At 38.0% G+C, this 22,812-nt stretch overlaps 1 protein-coding gene across 3 annotated transcripts in view; it reads right to left on the bottom strand.

Moving 5' to 3' along the window:
- Positions 1–949: 949 nt before the first annotated feature.
- LOC132102857 (neurobeachin-like protein 2) overlaps positions 950–22,812 on the bottom strand; it is a 63,388-nt gene continuing 41,525 nt past the window's right edge. For 2 of the 3 annotated variants that reach the window (XM_059507547.1, XM_059507549.1), the window contains 29 exons: positions 21,354–22,049; positions 20,209–20,384; positions 19,378–19,534; positions 18,943–19,089; positions 16,154–16,471; positions 14,603–14,752; positions 14,261–14,418; positions 13,224–13,348; positions 12,886–13,003; positions 12,037–12,197; positions 11,728–11,861; positions 11,496–11,603; positions 11,219–11,314; positions 10,769–10,893; positions 10,490–10,630; positions 10,092–10,222; positions 9,887–9,996; positions 9,095–9,212; positions 8,911–9,008; positions 8,653–8,766; positions 8,425–8,511; positions 7,496–7,605; positions 6,917–7,089; positions 4,189–4,283; positions 3,376–3,492; positions 3,107–3,268; positions 2,877–3,025; positions 2,534–2,669; positions 993–2,033 (listed from right to left, as the gene is read on the bottom strand). In XM_059507547.1, the coding sequence (XP_059363530.1) occupies positions 1,926–2,033; positions 2,534–2,669; positions 2,877–3,025; positions 3,107–3,268; positions 3,376–3,492; positions 4,189–4,283; positions 6,917–7,089; positions 7,496–7,605; positions 8,425–8,511; positions 8,653–8,766; positions 8,911–9,008; positions 9,095–9,212; positions 9,887–9,996; positions 10,092–10,222; positions 10,490–10,630; positions 10,769–10,893; positions 11,219–11,314; positions 11,496–11,603; positions 11,728–11,861; positions 12,037–12,197; positions 12,886–13,003; positions 13,224–13,348; positions 14,261–14,418; positions 14,603–14,752; positions 16,154–16,471; positions 18,943–19,089; positions 19,378–19,534; positions 20,209–20,384; positions 21,354–22,049 (4,518 nt within the window). In that variant the 3' untranslated portion in view covers positions 993–1,925. Of the gene's footprint in view, positions 2,034–2,533; positions 2,670–2,876; positions 3,026–3,106; positions 3,269–3,375; positions 3,493–4,188; positions 4,284–6,916; positions 7,090–7,495; positions 7,606–8,424; positions 8,512–8,652; positions 8,767–8,910; positions 9,009–9,094; positions 9,213–9,886; positions 9,997–10,091; positions 10,223–10,489; positions 10,631–10,768; positions 10,894–11,218; positions 11,315–11,495; positions 11,604–11,727; positions 11,862–12,036; positions 12,198–12,885; positions 13,004–13,223; positions 13,349–14,260; positions 14,419–14,602; positions 14,753–16,153; positions 16,472–18,942; positions 19,090–19,377; positions 19,535–20,208; positions 20,385–21,353; positions 22,050–22,812 lie in introns of all 3 variants that reach the window. The other variant, XM_059507548.1, reaches the window with a different exon arrangement.

The raw sequence follows: 22,812 nt of genomic DNA, 5'->3' as shown, positions 1-22,812 counted from the left end.
GAAGAAAGAAAGTCATATGAGTTTTAAGCAACACAAAGGTGAGTAAATACTGGACATTTTTTTCCAGGTGAACTATTCCTTTAAACAGTGTATAACTGCTGGCCGTTGTGCTCAGTGCTTTTCTATCCAGTGCAGAGCAGCAGAATTAACGTAACCACCCAGAGAAGCCAGAGAGATGTGTCCTCGCCCCCTCCCCCCCCCACCACAAATACCCATGTGTCACACAGACACCACAGCCTTCAAAGCATTCAGTGCGAGAGAGAGAGAGAGAGAGAGAGAGAGAGAGAGAGAGAGAGGGGAAAAAAAACATCTAAACATCTAAAAAATTCCATTGGTAACAGACAGAATTGTGGCCCCAGCCAACAAACACATTCACAGGACAATTAGGACTAGCTGGTTTATGGTTCACATATTACAAATAGTTCCATAATTACAGTGAAGGACACAGTAGAGGCACTTTGCAGAGTTAAAAATGGATAAAATTCCTGTTAAGATTAAGTCGGTAAATGAGTTTTTAAGCACAGCACATTAAGCAGCCTGTGAGGATGTGCTGAAACCGTATCACAGCTATTATATGAAAATAAGCCAAAAGCACTTTTATATCCAGTGCAGTATATGCTCATTTTAAAAGTGCTGCTCTATAGTGGAAAACACACATAAATGCACTCATTGTCTTATTCAAGCTTAAGAGTTTGTTTGTAATGGCTGTGCAAATCCATGGCAGGACAGGCACTTCCTTTTATAATGTATAACAGGATAGAAAAGATTTCCACAGTGCGAGAAAGATAAAGATGTGGCAATATTGAAAAAGCTGTTTTGATCTGCAGGGCCTAATTAAATAAACTGATAGTTCACCCCAAAATGAAGATTCTGTGATCTTTTAATCGCCGTCATGTTGTTCCTAAACCTTTCTTCTTATTAAAATGCTTTTTTGGACCCAATTGAATTAAAACAAAACTATTTAATGTATTATGCATATAATTTTTTTTTTTTCCAGGAAAAAAAAAGTCAGTCATACAGGTTTGGAACACTATGACAGTGAGTCAATGCTGACAAAATTATCATTTTCGGGCGAATGTATTCAGGTGTAATAATGCATCATAATTATGGGCATTTATATTTTTTACCTGTTTTAAGGCACCAGAGGTACTGAATAAAGTCTAAAGACTTAGTAGGGCTCAAAGCGCTTCACATCATTAAACAGGTATAAAAAGATCTTGTTCCGATTAGGCGTCACATTAATTATTGCGTTATACAAAGCGTCTGCAAGTAACCGTGCAAAGCGATGCAAAGACCCACACCCACATAAATACACAGAGCTGAAGTGTCTCTGTTGGTACCTGTGCCATGGAAAAATCTGGCTTCATAGACGACATTGCTCAATATAAGAATATAAGAAGGTTTTCAAGTGTCAGACTGAGTACCAGTGTTGCTGTGCTGAGAGCGATCAGCAAAACAAAAGCAAAAACCAGCATAGGAAGATCTACTAGACTATAAACAGCTCAGGTGATGATGGTTTGTCACTTAGTGACAGAGACTAAGTCCATCACGCAGAGCTACAGTGCTTCGGACTCCAGCCAGTGAGAAGACAGTCTGTGATTCACAGGACAGAACATACTGCTTTTAAAAAGTCTTAGCCGTCAACATTTAAAAAGTTTGCAGGCCATTGCCTGATTCGCCTGATCAAAAATCTTTGGAATGTTTGTTTGTTAAAAGCAGTATAAATCATTGCATTTTCCAGAAGGATGTTCTTTTCCCTTTTCGTAAAAAGTGCATGTTTGGATGTTCACCACTTGTGTTCCCTTCATGCTCTCTTGTTCCCGAGCTCTCTGTTTAGGAAGGGAAGGAAAGAGGACGAGAGGTGCAGGAGAGCTGACAGTATCGTCTCTTGTGGATGCAAAGGTTTTGCTGAAGGCATGTGAGGCTCATTTAGCAGAAGGCTCCACGGGGTTGTACTCGGTCTCTCCTGAGGACACCTGGGAGATTCTGCGTGTGGAGCGCCACAGTCGGCGGGAAAACTGCCCAGACCGCACCTGAATTAAAGACAAAAGGTTTAAATATTGAATTTTTAAGGTCTTGAGAAAAAGATTTGTTGACTCATCAAAATTCAACACATAAGTTATACAAAAATAACAACAAAGGGATGGTGATTTTTATTTATTTTTTGGTAACATGATACAGTACTTGACCCAATAGTTAACAATAGTAATCTTTTTTTCATAATTTTCAGCATTTATTAATCTTGGTTAATATTAATTGTTTTTAATGCACATTTAAAAAAAAATGTTTTGCATTACATAAATTATGAACAATGAATATTTTTTTTGTAATGTTTCCTCAATATTTACGACTTATGCAATAGTTTTCTAATTATTACATTTATAATGAAGCAGGATTTTTCTTTATTTTTTACATGAATCCTTTATAGTGGTGTAAATTGAGCCTATCAGCATTACGGTGTACTAATAACAGTTTAGCAGCATGGATTTTATTTAAATCAGTAACAACCTACTGGCAAACCCCTCAACCTCACCTCCTCCGGTTTTCCTGCTCCCACCACAATGAGTTTGCCATCCTCCAGGCCCACCAGAATATGACTGCTCTCTTTCGTGACAGACACACAGCGAACATGGACCTTCAGGGCCAAGGGCGCCACAGCCAGATTCAAGCTACACATACGCGAAGACATAGAAAAAGAGACTTGGGAATGAAAAGCAAACATGGACCCAGCTGCTGAAGATTTACTGTGATGACACAGAGGATTTATTAAGAATGCATCTACTTCAATGTGTTAAAAATAAATAAAAGAAAAGAGTATGATCAAACAGGTCATGCTAAACTGAGCAGCTGTACGCCTACATTTAAACTGACCGTACCTGTACAAGTCTCGAATGTGAAGGTTCCCCTGTTGTGTGCCCACGATGAGGTAGTCAGGCACCAGATGCAGAGCTGAAATCTTCTCGTCCAAGGTCTCAGACGCTAAGAGAGTGCCATTCACAGAATACACATGCAGTGCGTACTTCTCCTGCAGCCACAAAACCATGTGTTAATTTCCATTCTCACACAAAGTAACTCATTGTTATTCTCCAACATTGTCAATCAGCACCTTTCCAGCAGAGCGGCCCTCTATAACAGTCTGTGCCACTATGTGCCCTTCTATGCCGACCTCCAGCTGTGCCACAGGGGCACGAAGGAAGCTCTCACACGGCGGTCTCAGGGTAAGCAGGTACTGTCCACGACGCACACTGTGCATGATTACCGTGCCATCCTGAGCAAAAGAAAAAAAGAGAGCAAGTGAGAGAAAACCCATGAACCCTAATGCCAATGCAGTAACTTCAGAAGAGAATTTTATGAAGTGGTCTTATCTAAACTGACCTTTGACCCTGAGATTGCCATGTCCAACTCAGTGCTGATGGCGACACATGTGACCTCTTGATCATGTCCACAGAGCACCTGCATGGGCCGTGGAGACAGACCGCTAGAGAAACCACCCTACAGGTTTAGAAAAAAGACAATATACTCGGATTCAGTCACTAGTTATCCTACATAATTCAAGTAAATAACACTTCAAGTTAATATAAAAACACCTAATTTACTTAATAGCACAAGAAAAATTCCTGATATTAAAAAATAATTTACCCACATTAAGGTCTAAAGCAAACTCTAACACCTGGCTATTTACACTACCATTCAAAATGCTGGGGTTCTGTGCAAATTTTATTTTTAAGTTTCTGATGCTAATGGATTTGCTGTATAGATTTGATTAAAATACAGTAAAAACAGCACTCAACGGAAATAATACTACCATTTTAAATAACTCCTCTATTTCCATTTTCTACAACTTTTGATGTTTTTAATATCTTAAAATGTCATTTAATCCTGTGATGGCAAAGCTGAATTTTCAGCAGCCATTACTCCAGTCTTCAGTGTCACTTGATCCTTCAGAAAGCATTCTAATATGCTGATTTGCTGCTTTACTGTCACTTTTGATCAATTTAATGTGTCCTTGCTTAATAAAAGATTTAATATCATAAAAAAAAAAAAAATCGTACTGACCCCAAACGTTTGATTAATAGCGTAAGTTCAGTTAAAATGAAATGACTGCTCATGGGTGCAGATGTACCCTTCACACCCTTATATTTTTGTATTAACTTAGTATCTGATTATAAGTATTTTGTGAGCTCAAACCTGCTGTACGACCTGCCACACCATGCAGGTGGTGTCTCGTGAGCCAGAGATGAGGTAGATACCACAGAGATCCATAGCCAGGCACGTGACCACATCTACATCCCACAAAAATGCATATAAATTAGCCATCATAACATGTATTCATAATCAAATGCGTTATACAGTATAATCAGCAACGTGCACCATACATTTTTAAACAATTGTTAACACTATAAAGTCTAATTTATCATATTTAATACACACATTTCTAGGGCCTTGACATTATCAACATGGATAAAACTCTGATGCACACAATCTACTACATACCTTTTGCACTTTATACTTTAAAAAAAAAGTAAAAGGCCTTTTAGTACAATTCTAAAAATGTCCACCTTCAGGTCATGGTTTACATGTTTTCTTTTTTTTTTCTTCATAACTTTACATTGTTATTAACTGGAATGATCAAACCTAGGTTTACTTGATCATCCATACATCATTTTTTTGTTGTTGTTGAAAAATCATGTTAATGTGAATATCAATGTTAATATCAAATATGATCCATCAGGCTTTTGAGGAATGTTTATTTGTACATCTCTCAATCACCATTGTATTATAATTGCTTTTTATCTCCCACAATAAAAACTACAGAGCTTTGATCATAAACTAAGCATTTAAAGATCATCTTAAGACATTTTACTTGGAGATATAGAGTGTCAACTGATTTTAAATGCATTTATGTAAGTAGCCTGCTATACTATTTATAAAGATCTTACTGATATATATTACAAGCTTAGATTACAATTACAATCAGAATTTCATCTTATATTTTTGGCCATATAAATATCAGCAACTGCACCATCTTGCATACCATATTTTTCGGACTATAAGTCACACCTGAGTATAAGTCGCATCAGTCCAAAAATACGTCATGATGAGGAAAAAAACATATATAAGTCGCACTGGACTATAAGTCGCATTTATTTAGAACCAAGAGAAAACATTACCGTCTCCAGCCACGAGAGGGCGCTCTATGTCTTCAGTGTAGACTACAGGAAAATGAGCAGCATAGAGCGCCCTCTCGCGGCAGTAGACGGTAATGTTTTCTATTGGTTCATTTCTCTCGGTTCATGTCAAAATAATTTTGATAAATAAGTCGCACCTGACTATAAGTTGCAGGACCAGCCAAACTATGAAAAAAAGTGTGACTTATAGTCTGGAAAATACGGTATTTTTGCTCAGTTTATGCCTCATATTATAGGAGTCATAAATGCCTGTGTCAAATATTACAATCATCAAAAACAGAGGCAAACTGTTTTTTTTTCTTCTTCTTTTTACATTTCGTCATATTTCACGCTTTACAGGTTTAATTCTTCTGTTTCAGCAACAAATGCTTAACGATTAAATTGCACGGTTAATCGAACGCGATTAATCGCGACTGTCATGTGCATTTAGTCAGTAAAGCTGGTTCTGTGATTAGCAGTAAATTTCCATCATCTGCTTTCAGGTGGAGCAGCATTTACTACACAGAGCACATAATTTCAGAATTATGAAATTGTCATAATGACAGCTATTTGTGCATCTTTCTTAGTGAACTACGGCTCTGTGTAGTAAATGCTGCTCCCTCTGAGAGCACGTGAAAACACATTTAATAACGGTTTTACTCCAAATTCACTTCATAATGTCAGTTGAGTGTTTAAAATAATGCCTTCTGTGAGATGATGTGGCTTCTTAAACAGAATAATTAAGGCACACACTATTTCATTGTTTTCTAAGCAGTGATAAAGGCTATTAACATTTCATTATAAGATATACTTTATTATGATGAAAATTATAATAAGAAGAACTCTGATAACCCATATGCTGCCATAGTCGTGTGTTTATTAGTCCCGTTGAATCAATGAAAGCAGTTAAATCTTCTGTTTATTGAGCTGTAGTCTCGCATAGCATAGAATTCATGGCAGCTTTCATTGGCCAAGGCCCGCCCACGAGGCCGTTTGACTGACATCTCAAACAACCAATCACAGTTCGTTTCGTTCAGCATCACGTTTCGAGGCGTGGAAATGTCGCCACAATAACAGACCAGTGTGTAAAACTCTCTAACATATTTTAAAGATTCTATGCCGCGAACTTTAAATATTTCATACTTTTGAAAATCCATTGTTAAGTTGATCCTGATAAGCGCTGTTCATCACAGTTTTAAACTCGACGGCTTTCTTCTTTTGCGAGGGGGTTTGGCGCCACTGTATTTTTTGTTTCCAGGTGGATCATTAAAGAACGTGACACACATGTCTCAGGGCAATCCTGTAGAATTAAACCAATACGATAACGACTTTGACACTCCTAAAGTGTTTCCACTTTTGTGTCCCATATGCATCGGATGTTTAGCCAACGGTCCATTGGCGTGACGTCTGAGGCTGAGAATGAGACTAATTTCAGCTGCAGCGATTTCTTGGATTTCTTCTTTGGGGCATATTTTGATTTTCAGTGCGAGAGCGCCCTCGGGCCTTTGGATGGATATTTATTGCTGATCACAGAACTGTGCTTCACTGAAAGAAACGCATGACAATCACAGCTTCTGCCCAATCACGATTTATTGCCTTTGCGATTAATTGTAAGGTTCTACATCTGACAGCAGCTCATTGCATTTAGGATTCAACTCAACAACTCCGTAAAGCTCATTCCAACCCCTACAGCTGCGTCTTGGCTCTGTACTATTTCGGTACGCCTGTGTCGGACAGACGGCTCTCACCAATGTGACGGCAGATCCTCCCCACTAGCTTGGCCTTGCCTAACATAGTGACCCGAATGCTGCAGTCCCAGTGCCCCCCGCTGAACAGCAGACGCCCGTCAGTGGACACCACCAGCACCTGGGACCCAATTTCCACCTTTGGGGAGAATGGCCCGCTGAGGAACCGCTGGGTCCTAAAAACAGACCAAACAAATGTTAGTACCAACAAATGGGACTAAACTTGCATTCGAAATACAGCAATGTTTTGTTTAAGCATCATATTACACATGTTAGCATGTTAGCAGACCACTCAAAAATAACAAGAAAGGCTTGGCAAAACAAATTAGTGTTTACTACAAAGAACTCAGTTTGACTGAAGAACATTTATAGAGACTAAAGAAGCCAAACCACCGGAGCTTAATGTCAAAGAGCTGCTGTTTATAAGCAGCTATAATTATTTATCCAAAAACCAATGTTGTCTCTATAAACATAACTTTCTGCCTAATCAAAACCTCTTGTCTTTAAAACTCTATGACATCACTAAGTCTCCGAACATGATTATATAATCGTGTTTAGACAAGTGTACATGTTCAAACTTACTTTGGGTTGCTCACAGTGGGGTCTCTGGTGAAGGTGAAGTAATTAGCTATGTTCTTGTCGTAAGGGAGCCAGCTATGAGTGCCTATCATTCCATTAGCACTCACTGTCACCTGAAACAGGTCAAAAGCCCTTCAAAACACATTCAGATGCAGCTATCTGTTCTGCAACAAGCGTGTGGATGGCAGGAAGCCTTAAATATGATCCCAAAATATATGTAGAGTGAAAACATTGAGTGAGACAGACAAAATGTTGTTGCCAAAAAAAAAAAAAAAAAATAATTATATATATATATATATATATATATATATAAATATGTATATATATGTATATATATATATATATATTTACATTTTAGAGTTCTTACATTGTCATTGTACTAAAGCCAAAGCTGGATTTCTTTTCAAATTTGTGTTAAAGGGATAGTTCACCCAAAAATGTAAATTAGACCAGAATAAAATTATCTTATTACTCATGAAAGAATGAAATAAAATAAAAAATTCATTATTTTACAGCATATAAAATAATAGCCACAAAATATATTTTTTTTCCTCTCAAATTTTCCACAAACCCTTTAGAAAAGTGATTTCAAACTACTGTCCACAACAAACTTCAATGGGCAGATTTAAAGCATAAGGATGTTTAAATATTTTTACCCCATAAAATATTTTAGAGTTTGGCATAAAAGGGAAAATGCATATTCATTAGAAAAATACTTTTGTCTTATTTTACATAATTTTAATCATCAGCTCTAATGCTGTCTTGCAAGTTTGCTGAGGTCCCCTACTGGCCCCTGGCCCCATAGTTGAGAAGCACTGCACTAACACCCTCTTCCACAGACCCTCCTGATCCTCAAACTGCTCTGTGATTGGTTCTGATCCTATTCAAACATTAGTACACAACAAGTGAATATAACTGTGAAATAATCTTACCAGTATGTCAGTACCAGGGTTGATTAAAGAGCGGGTTTGATTTCTGGGCACCACGGCTTGCACTAATGGCAGACCATCGTTCACCACCTACATGATCCAACATCAAAATAATCAAAACACAAATCACTGCAACTCTATAAATCAAACCATTAACACATGGTGCTAAAATAAAGTTGCATATAGGCATATTATTGAGTTTAGATAATACACTGATAAACTCAGGCTCACCTCCTTAAAAGATCTGAGTTTACTGAGCTGATCAAAAAGGTTGGGGGGCAGAATGTCCAGACGGGCCTGCCGCCTGAAGGCATTCTCTGCTGACATACGGGGAGGATGGGGCTCCTGAATTACACAGAGAGGTTTCACTGGTGCCATATTACACATATTACACAAATGCATTTAGATCCAGGGGTTTTATTATTAACTAAAGCTATAAATTATTAAAACTGGCAACTAATGACAACTGCATGAAATACATTGTCCCACCTTGAGAAGTTGACAGGGCGTCTGGCCAAAGTTGCTGATGATGCCTTCCAGGGCTTTGCGCTCAGTCTCATTAGCAATGGCGTCCAGATCCACAGCACCTGACAGGCAAAATACACAGCGATCAATCATATTTTCCATGCAGGAACACGTTTAAAATAATACAAACTCATCAGAGGTCTCTTACCCTCATAAGTGCAGTAGTAGAAGACATTGAGAGCCTCCACTGCTTCAGGTCCTCGCTGCTTATACCCGAATATGAGATCTATCCACTCGTGCAGGTGAGCAGACACATGCTCACTCTCCTTTAAACACACAGATACACACGGAGAGTGTGTCAGATTAAGAACAAAAGAGTGTGTGTTTTAAAAGCATTTTTCATATTGCCATTTGCAGTCTGAATTAAATGTGACAACATAAGTTTATTATAATAATTTTAGAATAGTTGTGTTTGCTGGATGCATCCAAAAACATAGCACAAATATTGTCTGATTCGGAAGCAAATGTTTTCTATGAGCTGATTCTTTTAAAGGAATAGTTCACTCAAAAATGATCTTAAAGGACCTCCCTGGAAAATTACTCTTAGCGAATGAAAACATCCTGCAAAGTTTTAAATCAGAAAGTGCATTGTGTATAAAGTCATTGTCTCTCAAAAGAAAGAGTCGACTCTGAATCATTAAAATGACTCGTTTTTAAAACGAATCCTATGCACTGATATATAATATATATAGATCACTGATCCCAAGCAGTTTCATGTTGATGTCAACATGAAGCATTAGCATATTGCCCGCCCACTTTAATGAAAGTGCAAATGAATTCTTTGTTTCAGAAACATCTGACTCACTCGATTTATAAGACGGTTAGTCAGTTGTATTTTAACAGTATTCTGTATTTTACAAAACATATTTGCAAAAAAAAAAAAAATTGTGTTGTTTAGGATCTATGATTTGAAATCAGTGATTTGTATCTGTTTCCACACCAAAGCTTTGCGGTGTTTCCTGATGAAGTCTTCTGGCGAAGATGCCCAAGGAGGAAGTAAGACATCATTGACCTTCTCTTGATTTATTTGCAAGCAGCCCAGATCAAAACCTGCACACGACATATTTACAATTCAAAACCAATTGAACAAATCGCAGTGCCAGTGTGGTTTTCATCACTGATAAGCTGCAGAGAGACACACTGACCATTCATGTTCTGCAGGAACTCTGGGAAGTAGAAGAACTCTGGGATGAGCTCCTTCACATCAACTGGACTCTCCATGCGCGCCTGCCACGCTGCTGCTACTGAATGAAACTGCCTATCGGCACAATCAAACCTAAACACACACGCAATCACTCTTATAAGTGCAGCCCAAACATAGGACAATGCACATGATTATTTAACCATCAGGTAAACAACACTGCAACCTAGTGTTCAGTACTATGAGGTGCCAAAAAACATGACGTTTTATTTATAATATTTATAATATATTCACATTTTAATTGTGGTGATCCACATTCCTGTATGGAAACCACTACCTTGAACTATCAGTTAGAAGGCATTTTATTTAATGTTCAGTGGTGTGAGAGTATGTGTGTCTTACTTGCCGCTCTGGAGCTGTATATGTAATGAGGTTAAGGGCTCTGTGCGGATCATGTAGTGCATGACGCCGGCAGCATTAGAGTAGTGTGTGCCATAGTGGAACTTATCGATAGTGCCTGTTGAGTCCTCAAAACTCTCATACCTAATCAAACGACAACAAGAAGACATTTAGGAAATCAGATGAAATGCTCAAAAGATTCTACAGTACTCAGTTACACCTTTTAACAACACATGCTTTGATACTAAGAGTTCTGATATAAGGACTGCAACACTGTCTCACTTTTCCCTGACGTTCTGTGCATGTCGAGGGTTGACGACACCAATGGGTTTGGACAAATCTCTGAAAACAGCTGGGTCCTCCAGATCCAGTTCAGCAGATGTGTAGTCACACAACACCCAGGGGAACTGAGAATACAGACATGCGCATGAAGAAATGAGAACATATGTGACCCACACACTATTCACCAACACCAAAGGTGTCAGTCATGCACATTGATTTTTTTCAGCAAAATGGATATTAAATGCATATCAATCTCTCATTTTAAATGAATTCAATCTAATCTTTGTTTACTGAAATAAAGATCACATTTTAAAAAAATGAAATCAAAGGCTGAAAAATCAAATATAAAATGAAATAAAATCTGAAATTCTAGGTATGCTATAGCATTCCCATGACACTGCATAGGACAAGCAGTTAGCAAAAAAAAAAAAGAAAAATGTGAGAACTCACCACTGGATATTGGGATAAATCATTGTATGTGCGGCCAGATATGGTGTTGAGCTGCATCAGATATTCAAAATTGGAGATTTCTCTGCAAACCCATCTCTGCAATAGGAACAAAAATGAAAACAAAGAATAGTTAGATTTAGAAAGTTTTTTGGGGTGGGGCTTTTGACAGCTTTTGTTGGCAGATACAGTATAGAATTGGAAACTAGTCTATGGGGTACAAGGTTGGAAAGAGTGGAACCAGCAAAAATGGCAAATATTGACATTGCATCAGACGTACGTGAGTCAGGTTGGAGGCTTTTAGAAGCTCCTGAGGAGAGCGAGAACCAAAGTAGAAGAGATTGGGTGGTCTGAGACCCAGGATCCTGGAGTAGACTTTGTTCCGCACCTGTGGGAGAACCCAAACAAATATAAAAACACAGAGACCTCAGATGACACCGATGCATCTACTGTGCATCCGTTTCAACTGAAGCTTCTCCTGCAGTGCGGCAGTTATTATGTGTCCAGCTCACCCCCTTCCTGAAGTTGATGAAGTAGTGTGCCTGGTCGATGAAGAACAGCTCTAGTGCTGATCTCCGCAGATTGTAGCGCCTCAGGTGGACTTCCCTTAGCTGTGACAATGGCCTCTTGAAATCAAAACCAATGCCTGCAAAGATGCAAAGAAGAACATTCACATTATAATCATGAATCATTTCTTATCCAAAGTTATGTTAACAATGAGTGGGGTTTTATTACAAAACAAAATGGACTAAGCACAATGACAAACAAAATGGACTAAGCACAATGACAGGATAGAATTCACAATACAAGCTGTTACTCACCTTCCTCGGTCTCCTCTTTATCACTACTGCCATCATAGAAGTACAGGTGGTGCGTCGTGACCTCCAGACGACCTGGAACCACGGCAACAATAGTGATGAGCTCACACTCCTCTGAGAGCACCAGCTTTTCTTTTTGGCTCTCCTCCTCGCCCTCCTCCGCCCTGAGGAATGACACACACACACACACACACACACACAGAACCAGACCCTGCTGAACATACAGTCGATCACACCAAACACATCTCAAGAGCTGCACACACAAAGCCTTTGCAGTAACAGACTTTTGTTAACTAAAACTTCAAAAAATAAAAATGTGTTTGGTAATTGAAATAAAGCTGAAATTAAGTAAACTTTAAATATCACAAGAAAAACTTAAAATGAGAAAAACAAACAAAAATTTTAAATGTTGCTTTGGCATCTAACTGAAATAAGTTGATGCATAAAAATGATGTATATTAAAATTAAACAAAAATATTACACAAAAATATAATAAACCTGACAAAAGCATCCAACAAAATGACTAAAACTTAAAGTAAAATTAAAACTGAACATATAAAAATAGATAAAAAAAAGCCATCATAAATTGCAGAAAAAATACATATTAAGTTAATGTGATACAGTATGTGCTTATTTGTTGGTAGAATTGTTTATTCTCATTATTATTATTATATAAACTATTTTTTTTTTCACGTAGGTATCATTTTGCTGTTGTGGATGTTTGTAAAAGTAACAAGCCACTCAAGGAATATGTGAGGCAAAAGAATGGTTTCACATAACATTTATTTCAGGGCTATTAATTAAGCTGTAGATTAGGGATGTAAGACAACAGAGTTACGTTAGGACACTCACTCGTCAATGAAGGCAAAATCCTCATCCTCTAGTTTGTCATCCTCCATGTCACTAACTTTAGCTTCCTTGGCAACTGCAAGAGGGATGGGCTCGGTTGAGCTGCGAGGACTGTCGGCTCCTGCAGAAACCCCCCCAAAACACTCCAACATATAAACATTCACACTAAAATTGACTCCAAATTGACTTCAAGAGTTATTTTAAAATATCTAGTCAAAGCAAAATGATTTTACCAACAGTCATTCTGAGATCTATTACTCACCATTGATTTTCTTAAACATCATTATTTCATTAATATTAATTTGACAGATTACAGAGGCATTCTCCACAGTGATACTAACCCATGTTATCTCTCAGTGCACTGGCATCACTGTGGGAATCAAAGCTGTAATTTGGCACCAGCTTCAGACGCATCTTAGAGTACGTCTCTGCACTTGACAGTTTCCATTTCACCTCTGGCTGAACCCTAAAACACAAACACTTCCACTCAGTCCATCATCACACACCGCGATATAATCCCTGAACATACAGCATCAGTGAACCTCACTTCAACACAGTGAGCTACAAAAGTCAGAGAAAGTCTGACTGCTTCTACTTGGGATTTTTATAATATAATTTAGTGACCCAGAATTAGAGAAAAATATTAATATAACAATTTTTATTTGTATTTTTTAAAATTCCCATGTCTATATTTTTCCATGTAGTCTCAGGCGTTTAGCCATCCCTTTAAATCTAATTTATTTTAAAGTAACAGTTCACCCCAAAATTTGAAAGGGCTTTTTAATTTGCTCTTCTAAGGGGCCATCTAAGGTGTAGGTGACTTTATTCCTCAGAATAACAGTAAAGAAGATTTTTTGCTTAAACCATGATCATAAAATGCAAGTCAGCGGCTACCGTCACTTTAAGAGTCAAAAAAGCAACACAGAATTAATACCTATGAGTTCTGACGATATAATGTAATAATGCTTACTTTCTTGCAGAACAATCAATTATTTTCATAAAACGTCAATATATTGTCAGGAGCCACGGGCATTGGAAGTGTTTCTTGTGTTGCTTTTTTGACTCTCAAAATGCTGGTAGCTGTTGACTTGCATTTTATGAATCCCCAAGGACCACGGTTTCAACTAAAAAACTTCTTTAAAGTACTAAAGAAAATACATCTTGAATAACAGGGTGAGTAAATTAACAGCAAATGTTCATTTTTGGGTGTACTATCCCTTTAAATCTCTCTCTCTCTCTCTCTTTTATTTATGCACGTATGTATGTATTTATTTATTCTGATAGTGATAATGGTGCAAAATAAATGAGAGATAAATGGCATGAAACACGTCACTGCATGATATTCACTATGAATCAGACCGTTTTACTGCATGCAGACCTGAGTGCCCAGGCTCCTCTCTCACTGCTCAGTAACCTGCGCAGTGATTTCCAGTGCCTCCACACCACCCCCTGCTGGCTGTTACTCATCTTCTGCACACTGTGGTAGCGGCTGTTCTCTGAGCGCACTCGTTTTAGGTACGGGTCAATGATGAGCTCCTGTAAACAGAAGAACACAAACAGTCCATGTTATTAACTCATCTATCAGAAACACATGGTTTGGGATGTGTACTGAGTAATCCCAGTATTCCAAGCAGTAGAAACTCACGGTCTGCTTAATGTGAACAGCAATCTTAAGTTTACCTGATAAGTTTAGTCTGATAATTCCAGGGTTAACAGATACCTGAAACTTGGCTTTGCAGTCGGAGCGGTCCTTGTCTCTCCTCTGTGCAGTGCTCATGAGGTCATCAAAGCAGGAATTCCAAAAGTTGGACATCAGGTCATGACTCTTCCCGAAAGTGTCTAGTTCATACTGATGCATTGTGGGCCCCACCTACAGGCATACATTATGCAAAATATTTCAATTGTTTAAAAATGGGTATTTCTTGCAATAATATTTAACTAAATGTGTCATGTTTAAAGTTACTGTAAAACAGCCAATACATGCACATCTGTGACCACACTACAAATATATATTAATGTGTTTGTGCAAAAACAGTTTCAATGCTGTGTTGAAATTTATAAATGAATAAACTAATAATAATAATAATAATATAGTTTTTAAAAAATAGTATTATTTGTATAATATTAGCGATAATGAATGCATAAATTAAAATAAAATAAATATTTTAATTATAAATGAACACAATTTTTGAAATTAATGTGTAAAAATAATGTTATACAATATTACAGTATAAATACAATATTGTGCAAACAATTTGAATGAAATATTTTGAATTATATTATAAATGTAATTTACAAACATTCAAATAATCAATATTTTAATTTGTATACATTATATCATTAAAATAATCAGAGTTATTCATATCTTCTATCATATTTCTGTTGTTGACCTTTTGCTGCTTTCATTTATAATGAAAATATATTATATTTACTTTATCAACTTTTGCATACAAAGCTAGCACACAAAGCTATACTGTAATGCTGGACATACAAAGCACATTTTTTTACTCTCTCTCTTCACCTCCCCTAACCTAGATATATGTTCTGGCACAGAGTAAAGCCTGGTTTACTTCCCGATTCAAGGCATGGTAATATACTGTGTGTTTTGTATACACAAACAGTCCAAACAGGGTAGATTTATAAGCAAACATTGTCACACGCCAGCCTTCATAAATCATCTCCTGGTCACTCTGGCAAGATGTCCGTTTAATTTAAACACATGGTTCGTTTTGGATTTGTGAGATGAAGGGAATAAATCAGGATTTTTCCGTCTTGTTTTGGGACTGGATGAACAAAAGACTCTAAATAAAAGAGTTCATCACTACAATGGAGGCAGATTAACCGTCAAAGCGCCCTCATGCTTCAACAAACACACGTCTGCTGAGTTTTAAAGAGAGGAGTCTACAGCTCTGATGCTGCAACAATGCTGAAATCAGCTTTGGGTAAACTTAAATTAATCCAATATGATTATATATAGTAAGCTACAGATGTGAATAAAGGAATGGGCTGTTCTAAAGAAAATTAGTATATAATCCTTCAACACAGAGCTTTGTGTGAAATTATGAGCTTATCTCGTGTTCGACTGAGAATGAGCGCTGAGAGACTTATTTCTGACATTCTGCATCCAAAAAAGGTAAAACAGGTTTGTGGTAATGTATACTGAAAAGACTGTGGTGAAGAGCTGCCAGCTTATCATAAGGTAAACAGTCTAACCGAGTGTATTCTAAGTGAAGTGTGTGTGTATGTGTGTGTGAGATCGGGCTGTACTGACGTGGTTCTGGTAGAACTGCTGCCACTCCGTGGTGCTGCAGTAGTTCTGGAGATCCTGGGCGAAGTAGGGGCTACCGTTGGTGGCGGGCAGGTTGGGGAGCATCTTCTGAAGGGTGGTGCGATCTGCATGCTGGTCTAAAAGCGCTCGGACGATGGGCACCAGCGGACTCAGCAAAGCCTCGGCGCCTGGGTCTGAGCCACAGTTTGCAGGCCAAAGAGGTGCACCGAGACGACCCAGAAGAAAACACACCTCCTCCCAGGACAGACATAACACAGTTTGCAGCAGGCTATGAAGCTTTAAACACGCCATCTCACACACCTGAGAGAGAGAGAGAGAGAGAGAGAGAGAGAGAGACAGAGAGAGAGAGAGAGAGAGAGAGAGAGAGAGAGAGAGAGAGAGAGAATCAGAAATAGTTTTTATGTGATATATACAGTACACCATACAGTATATGATTGGCTGTGATTGGTTCATGCAATAAATTCCGCCTCTAATGTTAATGTGCGCGTTTGTGAATCAGTCTGAATTAAAAATATATTGGCATTAATCTAAATTAATAAAAAAAGAAAAAAAGCAAACAGCTCTCACTTATATAAAATACTCTGTTACATCAAAATAAAACTTAAAGTGGCATGAAAACATGATCTGTGGGAGTTTTTAGTGAGTAATCAGCTTAGTGAAATTTAAAGTAAATCTCCATGTCTGTGACCAATATTTACCGAGCTTTGATGACTGATGAACCCAATAATTCAAAAATAGTCAAAAGTTACCAACTGAAAAGAATAGCAGAACTTAAGTTCACAAATAAAATATATTATTTAAATTGTTACTGCCTTGAGTTATTATTTTACAACAAATGTAATATGCTTCAGAACTTGATGAGATTCATACTTGGTTTTAATAAACAGAATGTTGATTACCATCGTTGTACCATCTGTGACTGGGACATTAATTTACATTTGATAAAAAATTAAATACAAATAAAAACTTTGTGGACTTTGTCTCCTCATTTTAGAACACCACTACACACCACTGTTCGATATAATACATTGTACTAAAATACTACATTAATAGAATAATAGATTCTAGTAAAATGTTTTTTTAATTTGATAAGACACAGGATGTAGTAAACCGTAAGCTATTATTCCTTTCCGAATGTTAAAAAAGGGGTTCTTCTATTTATCATGCACATCTGCGTCATGTGCCCTTGTTAGTCATGTTTAGTCATTTTTTAAATAAAGGACGCTTCTTTTACATGGTATATGGTCTGTGCAAATGAAGAGTCTTTTTTCCAAACAACAATTGAACTTATTATTACAGCACTCTAATTACAAAATTAGTGCTGTACAGACTAGGGATGTCCCGATCAGGTTTTTTTGCCCTCGAGTCCGAGTCCAAGTCATTTGATTTTGAGTATCTACCGATACCGAGTCCAGATCCGATACTTCTATAATACAGAAAAAAAGAATAAAGAAGAGCAAAAAAAAAACAGATCCAGGATGTTCAATAAATTAAATTTTGAAATATATTCAAATAGAAAACAGCTTTTTAAATAGCCTAGTAAAAATATTTTAAAATACTACTGTTTTGCGGTACTTTGGATCAAATAAATGCAGGCTTGGTGAACAGAAGAGACTTATTTAAACAACATTAACAAGCTTACTGTTCAAAAAATTTTGACTGGTAGTATAGGCAACTTAAATTTTTCTCTAATTTCTAGCTTTTAATTGGCCTTAGATATCTATAACTGCTGGACGATAACAAATAATAATGATTTGTTTATATACTACACACACTGTTTATCACATAATAAGGCAGAATAGTTTATATAACCTAATAAATGCTATGTCAATCAGCACTGCATTGTTCATATACTTTATTTATCACCTGCTGGAGATGACTGAAAAACCACATATTGTCGTAATCGTATATTAATGTCTTTGCATTTCCAAAAGTTTCTGTTTTTCTATGAAAACAACTGTTTTCATACAGCGATAGCTGGATGCTTTTGTCCATATAAGGAATTTCCTGATATGACTTTCTGCACACAAGCGCCCTCTGGCGTCGAGTATGAATGAAACGCACACTGCAGGAGTGTTTAGCGCTCCGTGATGTTCATCTCGCCTTATTCTGGGTCCGAATAAAACACCAGATCATGCACAGACTATCCTGTCTCTTTGAGTTTAATCTATATTTATTCACACCTTTTATTATATATATCCGAGTCCTGATCGGGAGGTAACGTCCGATTCTGATCGAGTGTGAAACCACGTGATCGGGCCCGATTTCCGATCACATGATCGGATCTGGACATCCCTAGTACAGACAGACAACCTTCCTATAGAAAACAAACATGCTCTTGAACAACAAACTGTAAAGAGCCTTGAGGCAGGCCCATGTTTACCCAGACTGCCTGTCAGTTCTTCAGTCAGTTGATGTGATCTAATTTGAGTGTGGGATGGGTTTGAGTGAGTCTGGAGGAGAACGATAAAAAAAAACCCACATATACCCATATATGGTCATCTGCTCTCCAATGGAATGAACTGGAGCTATTTACAAAAAAGCTCTTTATAGCCCAAAGGCATATCTAAAAATCCTAAACATAACCATGTGTGTGTATTTTCAATGCTCCACTTGTAGAATGGGGAACACCATGAGATATTTTTTTGTTTTGTTTGACACAGTCATAATAATTGTCCAGTTAATCCCACATAATTAGCTTATAAAAACACATTTGAAAATGTCAAAGAGTGAGGATTTTAGAACACAACCCGGGAATCCCTATTGTGTACCTGTGGATTCTGCTGCTGCTGAATGTATCCAGTGATGATACGCAGGCCGATCAGAGACATCTCTTTGAGCTCAGAGGACCCCGCTGACCCCGGGGTCGTGTGCCATGCTTGCAGCCTGTCCAACAGATTCACCACCCCCTCAAAAATCTGCCAAAAATAAGGACACACTCTTATACTCATTCACATATAGACACATTGTATACAATAAAATGTCAGAATAAAGTTTTATAAAAATATAAATGTTTAAAACATGAATAAAACAGAATAAAATGTTTTAAACATATTAACATTTTTTAATTTTATTTGCATGCATTGTGAACATCCTAACATCCTAAATCTGGATTTCTTCCAACTTCCTGTATCAAACTCTTTTGGCTTTGGAATAAAAGTGTAAGTTATAAAATCAAAATGAGAATAGATCCATCCAATCCCCACCTTCTCACTCCATAGTGTTTGATTGTCAGTGCCCTCAGCGAATAGGAAGTCCTGGAGCAGTCTGAGGAGGCGGAGCAAAGAAGGCAACTGTGGCAGGGACACGCCCTGAGAGTCCCTCAGATCTGACAGAGACGACTCCAGCATCATCTCCAACAGACTACAACATACAAAAGACAGAAAATGCATTTGTAATACCCCCGTCAGCTTATGATATTTGTTCACAGCAGCAAAACAAATAGAATACAATGACTTGAACAAGTCATCAGACAGGCACACCCTAAGATTTAAAGAAAAACAAGTTCTATGGTGATGCAATGCTGGAGCCACACCAAAGAAAAGCAACAGCCCAGTAGCGCAAAGAATATCTTTCCTCCAGAGATCCCCACCCTGCCCTCATCTGAACCAAAGGAATCCATAGAACACATTCATGTACGCTACTTCCCTCCAGTCTCAGCTCACTGATCTCTGCTAGATTTCAAATGCAGTAGTTTTTCTCATAATATATTTCAGTTTTTCAATTTAAAATACGCTTCGCATGAAATAAAACAGAAAGATGCCCATTTTCTTCCATTTCACTGAAACTTTAAACTCACTTGCACTTCTCCCAACAACCTACGCATGAAAGTACTTTAGGAGGGTTAGGAAATGGTTCAAAGTTCATTCAATTTCAAAACGTTAAGGTTCAATCACTCTGAAAAACTCTTCAGTCTCCTTTTTCATCTCTCTGGGACAGAGGAATTGTTAATGCAGTGGCTTATCTCTTATTTTTTATGAGCTGTCATTATGTCAGAATCAGAAAGTTTTAGAGCATTGAAGTTTTAAGCTTCTGACCTGCGTTTGATATCATCAGGTGGCCGCACCAGCTGACACGATGAGCCAAGCTTGGTGAGGACAGAGAACACCTGACCCCTTTCTCTCCATATCACATCCTCAGACCCCTCAGTGCCGCTCCACAGCACAGAGAATACGATGTTCGTCAGCAGATTACACAACTCCTCCTCGGGAGCCTAATGGGGGAGACAGAGAGGCAAGTCTTCAGTGATCAAAGTTATTAATTTAATCACAAAAAAGTAGAACTCAGAGCAGTGGTTCTCAACCTCTTCGACTCCATTGTTGAGGCCCCCCTTTTCATTTGTTTGTGATTTACCGGATAAGTAATTAATCATTAATTAATTAATAAATACTTGCAACTTGTTCTGTTCCAGTTCACAGATGATGAGTGGAAGGAAAACTTTAGAATCATACGAAAGTCATTAATAACACTTCATTCTCCAAAAACGACGGCTCGTTCCACGCATTATCATCCATCGTTACGCAATTTTCTACGTCATTGCACATGCGCATTACTTTGCAGTTTCAGTTTTCAATGTATTCACATGTACATTTAGATGTACTCTCAACTGGATTAGAAAAGGTCTACACCACCCCTTCTAATCCAAAATAAATTTCGGGATCAGGCTCAATTGGATAAATTAAGGTGTTTACATGAAGGTTTTTCAATCTGTTAGAGCCATCAGTCTGATTGCTAACGGATTATTTGGTCTCATGTAAACATAGCCACTGATACAGCGCTATAAGATATTAAACTCGTCACAAGAGCATTGCTGTGCAGTTGCTGAGGTGTTCTAAATGGTTGTCAGCACATTCGGTGAAAAAGGTAAAAACATTAGACAAAAACTGCTTAAACTAGTCTGGGTTGTTTGTTGGTATTAGCTGGTTTATTTTGGTCTAGCTTGTCTGGTTTTTATCCAGCAGGGTCAAGAGTCAATGACATCCTGCTCTCTCGACTAGGTTTCCAACCAACTATTTCTGAACACTGAACAAGTAACATTGTTTGTGTCTGTAGTTATCTTGTCTAAGGAGTTGTATTCTGAAATCACCCCCTCAACCTTTATTTACCATTCCCTACATTACTTTACTAATACACTCCACTGAATAAGTAAGTGACAACAAGTTAGCAAGTGTTCAGCATGTACCTGTGGGTTGGATGTGTTAGAGATGGTGTCTGTAGGAGGTTCGGTGCTGTAGCTTGTGTCGTCTAGAACATTGGACAGACTGGAGCTCTTGCGTGGTCTCATGCCTGAGAAGCTCTTACTGTGTTCCAGAGGAGAGGGGGTCTCTGGATGGCTACCCACAGGTGTCTGGGGCCCTTTCTGAAGGCCTAGTTCCATCTCAAAGGATGTGCTGAAGGGTGAGAGTGGCTGATATGCGTTTTCCTCTTCCTCCAGCAAACGGGACGATGATGGAATGTCCACAGTGTTGGACTGGGTGGATGAATGACTGCTTTGTTCTCCGGAGTCAAATGGTTTGAAATGGAGGGGATCATTCTTGAGCTGTCCGGTTGACGGAGGAGACTGGGAGAGGTCAGAGTAGCCCTCAGACACATCCTGAGCATCTCCTTCTTCCTCCTCATACTCCTCTTCATGGCGGGTGGTGAGGGAAATGTAGACGTTCTGCCGTGTGTCCTCCATTATGCTGTACTCACGACGGAAGACGGATCTGGGAAGAACGGGTTCCAGAGAGTTGGTGGGGCTGGATAAAGAATTGGATTGGCTGAGAGCACGAGACTCATACGATTCTTTGATATACAGTTTGGTGAGAACATCCTGCCAGCCTGACTGACGTGCGAGCTGTTTCACATACTCTTCGTTGGAGTAGATCAAGTAGAAGAGCTACAGGGATGAAAGAAATGTTAATTTACTAATTTAACAATTAGTCATTTAGCTGAGAATAAACCCCCAAACAGCACACATATGTCTACAAGATGTCTGTTAAAGACCGCTTCATCTGGAAAGCATCTGCTGTGTACAAACATCTGGTAGACGTCTTTAAGATGTCAGTTTTACATACATTTTAAATCATAAACAACTTAAAGAGATTTTCTAAACGTCTATTTGATATCAGATGGGAAACGTCCTAAAGATGCATTGCAGATGCGTAAACACACTAAAAAATACGTCTTGCAGACGTCAAATAAGCTCCGTGATGTACAGTACATGTGCTATCAGGACCATTCCAGGAAAGTCACATCATATAGTAATCTTAGAAAAGGGTGTTGTCTTGCTTTAAAGTGTTTTAAATGCAATGCCATTATGTTGCATTTTGCAAGTCAATGTCAGATGGACTGTATTTTGAGGTTAAGCAAGTGAACTCTGTATTATCAGATATTGTTACAAATTTAAATGTTTGCAAGTTTACTATTTCAAGTTAAAGGAGAGACTGACTTTCGTTTGGGCATTTGAAATTGATATGATGAATTGCAGCTTAGTAGTGAGTGAGATGCTAAACACTCTTTAAAAATGACAGATGCAGTGATTTATTAGTGTAGGATTCATCAGACTAATTCAGATCTTTAACTGGTGAGTGAATTGTTTAAATAATTTTCCACTAAATCGAAACATCCCTGTCCATTGTCACAATTAGACAACTTGTGTG

The sequence above is a fragment of the Carassius carassius genome, chromosome 24 (assembly GCF_963082965.1).
Source record: "Carassius carassius chromosome 24, fCarCar2.1, whole genome shotgun sequence".
In the NCBI taxonomy this organism is placed as follows: domain Eukaryota; kingdom Metazoa; phylum Chordata; class Actinopteri; order Cypriniformes; family Cyprinidae; genus Carassius; species Carassius carassius.
This window is presented reverse-complemented; position numbering and strand designations above follow the sequence as displayed.